This window comes from Homalodisca vitripennis, chromosome 2 (genome assembly GCF_021130785.1).
Source record: "Homalodisca vitripennis isolate AUS2020 chromosome 2, UT_GWSS_2.1, whole genome shotgun sequence".
NCBI lineage: Eukaryota > Metazoa > Arthropoda > Insecta > Hemiptera > Cicadellidae > Homalodisca > Homalodisca vitripennis.
In genome coordinates, this window is record NC_060208.1 from 162,719,539 (window position 1) to 162,728,167 (window position 8,629).

The following is an 8,629-nucleotide window of genomic DNA, read 5'->3' on the forward strand; positions in this document are numbered from 1 at the left end:
AGTAATCAGTTTTTTTCTGAATTGACTTATTTTAAATATTTATTTAAATAATTATTTGAGTTTTTATAGTAAAATGTTTGAATTTGTATTGATTAAAAGGTTTTTTTAATATATAGAGTATTACCCATTCATTGCATCCATTAGAACTTTATTCGACATAATTTAGGGTTTTGTATAAAAGATGAATTTCATGAGCCAGTACAATGCAAGAAGCGCAAAAGCCAAACAGGTTGTAAGGACGAAGATGACGTCAAGCAGGAAGTACTGGTAGAGAGGCAGACTGACAGAAGCCGGTTGCAAGTGTGGCGCCCCCTGGTGTCTGATGACGTACTCTGTCCAGTACAATGCTGTCTGCAGCGGCGTCATCGGTCGGTCCCGGAACTGTTGTGACAGTTTCCTCATGTTCTGTTTGTACCTAGAAGAATCATTTATATGTATGAAACACATAATCTAACTAAGAAAATTATATGAATAATCTAAACTTAAAAATTCTCATTCATTCTTTAAAATATTATTTAAGTTTATAAAATTTATTTTTACAGACATTTAGTTGAAGGTCTTCTAAAAAGGTTGAATATAAACTTTGTCACTAGCCTAACACTTGTAAAAAATAAAAATAAATTTAAATAGGAAATGTGATATATAGCACGTGTTTGACATATGCTAATACCACGTATAAACTATAGTTAAATGTAATTTGACAATGTATATATGAAAAAATGCAATGTAATTAAAAGATAGAATAAACGAGGATTATTCATGAAGTAAGGAACGTTTTCACCTGACGTTACCAGGTGCGTGCCAAACGCGTATATATTAGTGTGCTCATGCTCGGCACCTCAGTCCGAATCCAGCCGTGACAACTGGAAAATCATTGCACTGCTCGTTTTATATCTTAAAAATTTAAATGTGTGCTGCAATCGAAAATACCGCCAGGTGTAAAGTGCAATCTGTGATTGGTTTTGGTTGGCAAACAACTTAAGACCAATAGACATTTTTCGGGAACTGTGTGAAGTGTACGAGAACAACGTAATTTTTCTCATTCTTCCTACAATTCTGATCTTGCTCCAAGTAGTTTTCATTTGCTCGAACAAATGGGGACCTGGCTAACAACACAGCATATAGGCCACGATGGGAGCTCCAGATACACATCAGTGAGATCACAGGCGACATAATTCAATGACAGGAATTTCAAAGCTTCTCCACCGCTAATAGAAGTGCCTGAATTTGTATGGTGATTATGTAGAAAAGTAGTATTTTAGTCCCCTTTCCACAAGTATGTAATGAAATGTTTTTCTTGTACTTGGAGATTTTAAAATTCAGAAACGTTTTTTACTCTCTGAATAGCTCACGTATAAAAAAATCAAATTAAAATGAACATGAATATATCATACTGTTAAATTTCTGTATTTGTATTGATGTGCTTAAAAAATTATTTACTTAATATGTAGTAAAATATCTGATTATTATATACTTTGGATTGTTCAGTATCTCGCCCACGGCTATTCTTATTTTCTCTTCGGACAAGTCATCATAGTCCAGCTGTATTCCAGCACCTGGTTTGACGATTTTTTCAATATTGCCATATTGATCAGCGAAGAAGGGAATTCCGATCATGGGTTTGCCAACGTAGACAGTCTCAGTTAAACTCCCCAAGCCTCCATGACCAATAACAGCCACAACATTTTTGTGTTCTGAAATTAAAGAAATTAACTGTAAATTTGCTAAGTCAGACAGAATATTTAGCATACAGATAAATGACTTGTTTACATTTACTTTAACTTCAGATAAATTAAATTTTTTATAGAAGTGTTAATGTTTTTTTATAGAAGTGTGCAATAAGATTGCATTTCATAATGTTGAATTGTTGTGATTGATTGGAACAGTAGTGACCAAAGATGGGATGTATTAAACATACACATTCCAAAGAATATTAATAACGGTTGTTCATTCGTTTATTATTCTCACAGAGAAAATGCCACTTTCAAGACTTATTACCTTATCTTACTACCACGTCATATATTAATGAAATATGAGGCTTCATTATGTCCAAGTCAGTGGCTCCCAGTGTGTTCCGGCGCAGTGCCATCCACAGCTACTCACATTGCCCTCCTTCTTACTGACATTTGCCAGCTTTCCTGATAGTGATTGACTTCATACGGAGATTTGACTTCACCAAATTGGAAATGATCAAATTGGAAAAGAGTGCAGAAAAGGTAAAATACGCTACCGTCGAGGAATGTAACTGGATATCAGATAGGAGTACGACACGACACACCACGTAAGAGGTTTCACTGAAGTTACATGGTCAATTTTAAGCCTATAGTTCAATTCCCTCTCGAGATGTCGCGCACAGTCCCCAGACAGATAGAATAAAAAAAATCTGTCAGCCTACCGAGTGGAATAACAATTTAGTCGAATCCTATGAATTGTTATACAACTTCATCAAACTTATTCTTTAAAGTCTTCTGGTAAAATCGTTATTGAGATATTCCGTGGGTATTGATTCTGCATAAAGGCTCAGCCCAAGTCTAAAAAGATAATTGTGTATCACTAAACACGACGTTGCCTAACTGTAACGGACATTACATTCACAGTTTAAAATCTATAGCTCAATTTGTTCTTGAGATATTCATTGTGAAACATACATATGGCAGATATACATACAGACGTAAGAGGAATATTACCTTAATCCTTAGTGGTCGCTTAGAAAAACATACAAAATTTCAATTTCTTAGCTCAAATAATTCTCTAGATACTACCCTGATTTGTAGGCTTTGCTAACGTTCAGCCAGATCACATGAAGGAAACATGGATCACTATCGAATTCTATCTTCTATTGATTCAACGTAGTATCGGAGGACCTAATAAAACAAAAACCTTACCAACTCATTCCCCAAATATGACGTTAAAATTGGATTTTTATCATATTAAAACTTTTTCCTATATTTAATTTATGAATTCACAGATAAAACTTAATTTTTGTATTTATGTATATAAGTTTGTTTATTCTATGATGTTCTCGTAGCAATTGTGATTACCCATAACACCAATTTAAAACGTATGTTCGCTAACGTCCACCCGTACTCCCAAACCCCTATAATATAATTCTAAATAAATAACTTATCCATATTTTATTTTACAGTGTTTTCAAGCGCTTATATGTGCTTCAGTGAATGTTCTAAGCTTTTTCTTGAATGTGCTGTGTTGATTATAATGTACCATGTATCACATTAACAAGACATGTCTTTCAAACTTTCAAAAAATCAAAATAAAGTTTCCCCAAATTTTAAGAGTCATGTATGTAACAGTGAAGATTTCAGACGATGCACTAAGTGGAAAGTGAAATCGAGCTATGAAATGTTATGTATTTTTGTATTAAAAATTTGTAGGAAGAAGAATAGAAACTTATTACACAATATATTTAATTAATTTTTGGTTTCCTTAAACACAGCAGCAAATAAATAGTATTTGAGCAAATTCCTATTGTTATCACTAAAGTTATAAATGTAGGCCTATCAAAAAGTTTCAAAGTTTTGTAGCGAATAATGGCTTCAAACATTCTTCCATGACATAGTTAGAACATTAAGTATAATTTGTAATAAGTTTTTTACGTTATTCATTGTTATATTCTGTTATTATTTTAGTATCTCAATAATAAATAATTCTTAATTTCGTTTAAAATTATTCTATTAAGTTGTCTTAATTTATTTTTGATAAACGCCAAGTTTCCGATTATAGTAATATAGCTGGTAAATAAAAGATATTTAGAAATACTCCTTGGTTATATCAGAGACAACGAGCCAAAGTGGGCTGTACTGATGTTGCCTAGGGCATGAAGTTTAGGAGTAGCAGGAAATACTACGAAAAAACAATTACGATAAAACGAAACGTTAAAGATTCGTGTGTTGGTAGATAGTATGGCTGTAGCAGCTGACAGAAGTCATTACTTTACGAACTGAAAGTTGTCGGAAAACAAGAGATATCCAAGGATTACAGTATACAGTCGGAATGTGTTTAAATACTGCTAACGAATGGTAAAACTTGTAAAATAGATTAAAGTTGTTATTTTATAAATAAACGTATAAATTAAAACACTAAATGTTTGTGCGTGAATGTGGTGGTGGATTTCTGTTAGGCCTATCCATATATAGCTAACATATAAACATACACTTGAAACTAAATGACCAATTCTGCTATGTGGTGGTTTGACTTGACGTGGCATGTCCTTATACGTGAAGATGGAAACAAAATTAAAGTAAGGAGGTATTGGGGCGGTCCGACTGTTGTTTTTGGATTCAAGGGGAGTGGGATTTATTTGCCTCAATTGCACGAGTGAACTCAACATCACTTAAAATATTGGCGCGTCATTTTTCCTCTTTTAACACTTCCGCGAGGCCAAAAGCTAAATAGTATAAGTAAACTGGAATGTATCAGGTATAAATTAACGTATTTTCATAGACACCTCGATTAACGTTCGTCAAAACCATTAGAATGAGATTATTTAGCTTGTAAAACATAAGAATAATAGAACATTTCTGTTTGTCAGCATTATTCATTATGATGTTGTGCTTTAAATTAAAATTCGTCTATGGTGGTTTAAAAAATTCTAACCATACGGACATTCTACATGTAAAATTTTGGCTTAATGGCTTAATATATATTGAATAAAATTATATGCATAAGGAACCATATAGGCATCAACATTTTATATCCACTCATATCCCATTATCTTAACTCTGAACAATCTTGTACTAATAAATTGGAATAACCTGCATTTTAGACTGAAACATAATCATAAAAACTTACCCATTAGATCTCTTTGTGAAAACCAATTGCGTAGGACAACATTAGATGGTGCCTCTGGCAGATCCTCCTCGTATTTAAAAATTACGGTTTGAGGAATTTTTGAAAACACATTCATGAACATCTTTATTATTGGCTTTGGAAGGCTACAAGTACGAACTAGTGATCCAAAACTCACTACTATAACACCATTAGTAGAGTTGTCTAAAATATGTTTTAAATCCTGAAAACAAATACTATGTTAAAAAACCGATCAACAAAAGTAATCCTAACTCACAGTAAGTCATTACTTTTTGTTTTTGAAAACTACAAGCTAAGTAGAGGTACAAAATATTAATTTACTTCTTAATTTATTTTGTATTAGACTTTATTTCAGATTTTGACTATTATGATATTCCATGGAAAAAAAACGAATAATATTGTAGTCAAAATCTTTCACAGTAATGGTTCGTGATATTTTATGTTTTTCCTACAGACACTAATAAAATTGGTTACAGTTGCCCTTTACAATACTTACATCACTAGTAGCTACGTATTTAGTGTAATTGAAAAAATGATGTTTTAAGGTTTGGTTACTATACCATATCATTCGATGAATAAATTATTTTGAACCATTAAAACTATTCATTAACATATGAGACATAAATTGTTAATATATTATTATTGTGTTACCTTTGTCAATGGACGACTCTCTTTTATATGTATTCCTCCAATTTCAATAACATTGGGAGGGAAAGGTCGACTCTGAGCAAGGGCATGATAACTGTTGACGAAAACTAGCGATGTGTTCCCCACAACTTCATGTAGTGGTGGCAGAGCTTCACCGAAAATCTGTTCCACTAAAGTTTGTGTCTGTTTGGCATACACGTGAAGATGCCAGTACTTGGCGTAAATAAGTACAGCAGTATTATATATCCTTTGCCAAAAGGTCATCTCTGGGGTAAAATGTACGAGATAGTTAGGAATATAAGAGGGGTTGTCAGGTAACCCAACTCTCTCGGCACCCCAAGGCATGGCCGTGCTGGTAGTGAAGGAAATAAGAGGAATTTGCAGTTTATGAGCGAGATAGGCAAAACAATCGCTAGCAAATAACTCAGTGATCAAAAGATCGAATCGTTCTTTTGAGTTTAACACATTTTTAACTCTCTGTTCTCCCAGAACTTTACAGGATCCTTCATGTAATCGGTTTACAAAATGTGTCGTTCCCCATGGAGATGGCATTGCCTTTTTGATCATTTCAATAGAGAACGTGTTCATGTTTTGCGGGATAGTATCGGAACAATCAACATCAGTATAGTTCGGCAGAGGCTTCTTCTGTGGAAAAGAGGAGAACACAGTGACCTGGTGCCCTCTAGAGGCTAACTCCTGGAACAGCGGCTCTATCACTATCCAGTGACTTTTTGTCGGAAAGGGCACCATTGCTAAAATTCGTGCACCATCACATACGGTAACCAGAAGAAGGAGTGTAGCCTCAATATACATCTGTAAACAGTTTAACTACAGGTAATAACATTTCATATCAATAGTTCAGTTGTATATATTAATATCTTACAAATATTAAGGCGTTACAAATCATTATTGAGTTAATTTTAGAATATCAGGTGGTGCTTGATACAAGAGATAGTAAATTTTGGTGTGTTTTATTTCAAGTAATTATTATTAGATGTTATGAATTTATAGTAACTTTGTATTAATTTGTATTTATTAGATGAAGCATCACTGGCATAAGTATCTAGAATTAAATTGAAGAAAGTGCAGAGGAATTAAAATGTAACTTAAATATTAATTAATGTAAGTCTATTAAAAAACCCGTAAGTTCAAATACAAGAAAAAAATCTAAATTAGCCCGATACTATGTACTAAAATGAAAAGTAAATACATAGTACAAGTAATTAAATTTTATTTCGTTTAATCATGAAATCGACCATAAATAATACCTACTGGGCCAAATAGAACGAAAGAAAAATTATAAATCTTTGAAAATGGCACATAAATTTACAACTTGATTTATCCGGGTTTCTATAATTACGTAACTTAATGTCTTTGGAAATTTAATTAGTAATAAATAACCCCAGTGAAGGCACAGTAACTGAGTCAGCAGACTGTTATCTGTCTTGCCTGACTGTATGTATGTGTTGATAACCCAGTGTGTATAAAAACCGTAGTTTAAAAATATTTTCTGGTGTTCGGGCATTTTTATTTGCTTTGCGAATAAAAGTCGGTTACTTGGCGTCACATATATATATATATATCTATATATATATATATATATATATATATATATATATATATTATATGTATATATGTCTAGGCTTCATTCAATAAGTAGTAGATATTGAGGTAATTCTCAGAAATCGGACGAAATTAAGTGAAAACAGACTAATCTATTTTGAGTGAAACGTTATCAAGGTGCTCGTATTAAACGCTCCAATATATTCTGGGAACAGGCAATTGCATGTTCTAATTTGTGATTTGCAATGAATAAGAATTACAACTGAAGAAAATGATGAGTAGTAAAAATCGTATAAATCTCGATACCTTAAAAATTCTAGTACATAATTTTGTCTAATAACTGCTGTGACTTTATTGTAAAAAGCATTTGATGAAATATTTACTAAACTTCTTTACATTACTCTTAAATTATAGATGAACGAGTGCTGAGTACTAAACCAAAAACGATGGAAATCCGTCTATGTGGTTTTATTTTGGTTGGGTATAATTGATTATATGATAAAAAATATTACACAATATTGTTTTATAGAAATGTCCGCTGATAAAATAGAAATAAATTATTGCAGCAATCATTATATGCAGACATTTCTTTGCTAAACATAACGCACTGTGTATCTGTAACACATGTTAAAGGAACAACAATATCCGGCTAGCTATATTATACGTAGTTAACAGACATTTGGTAATATTTATATTCACTGACTAACTACTGAATGATCGTCAGAAACCTGTCCGCATATTCTGAAAACAGTTTTAAGGCAAAGAAATTCCGAAATTTTTATAGTTAGTAGATAAATGATCACTTCAAAGAAAACTAATTTTGTTCTTCTTAAAATCAATAATTAAGTGTTCAGGTTTGTTCTAATTCTTACGGATTAATTAAATTATACAATTTTTACTGCGTTGAATTTTAATCTAACTTACCCACAATACCAATCTGCTAACGACAATTCTTTTAGGCAGTACATTAAAAATAATATACCATTAAAGCAATGAAAAGATTATATGTACTGTTATCGACTGGATTCAATGAATGTTTATTTAATTAATCAACACGCCGAAGAACAATAATACATTAAAATAAAACTAGAAACATGCAAATAATACATTTTACTAGTCTAATATAAATTTGAGTTATTTAATTTTAAATCAGTCCAATCCTTAAGTTCGAAAAGAAAAGAACTTACAATCACGTGGTTATAGCTGGACGGACCCCTCACACATACTGGCGTTTAGTTCCATTGTGGCTTATCAAAATTATCAACACTCTCAACGTGAATCTTAACCTTTTACCTCGTTTTCGCAAGATCACTCTATAATTCCAAATTAATAAAATCTTTTGACCCTAAAAAATATTAATAAAAAAACTAAAACCAAAGAAAATAAATAAGTTTATCTCTAAATAAAACTATATCTGTTTTTGAGATGGTAGAGTTTGACTGAGCTATTACTATCACTATACTATAACTTCTGAGAAGTTTCTGAGATGAGATCAGAATTCTTTATAAAACTTTAGCCCCAAATATGAAAGTAAACAGTCTTTTTAAGATATGTGCAATGATTTATTTTATATGTTCCACAACAATGCTGA

General features: G+C 32.1%; 1 protein-coding gene across 1 annotated transcript; it reads right to left on the reverse strand.

The window, feature by feature from the left end:
• Nucleotides 1–127: 127 nt before the first annotated feature.
• Nucleotides 128–8,252, reverse strand: LOC124356362 (UDP-glucosyltransferase 2-like). Its single transcript, XM_046807547.1, has 5 exons — nt 8,226–8,252; nt 5,479–6,288; nt 4,810–5,029; nt 1,475–1,694; nt 128–415 (listed from the first exon to the last, which is right to left on the reverse strand). Exons 2-5 carry the CDS (start codon nt 6,286–6,288, stop codon nt 163–165), a joined length of 1,503 nt encoding a protein of 500 aa, XP_046663503.1. The 5' UTR covers nt 8,226–8,252; the 3' UTR covers nt 128–162.
• Nucleotides 8,253–8,629: the final 377 nt, after the last annotated feature.

Coding starts and splice junctions, on each gene's coding strand:
- LOC124356362 (XM_046807547.1), bottom strand. CDS start 6,288: ATGTATATTGAGGCTACACTCCTTCTTCTGGTTACCGTATGTGATGGT. Junction 1,695..4,809: donor TTCACAAAGAGATCTAATGG/GTAAGTTTTTAT, acceptor CTTTAATTTCAG/AACACAAAAATGTTGTGGCT. Junction 416..1,474: donor GAGATACTGAACAATCCAAA/GTATATAATAAT, acceptor TGATTCTTCTAG/GTACAAACAGAACATGAGGA.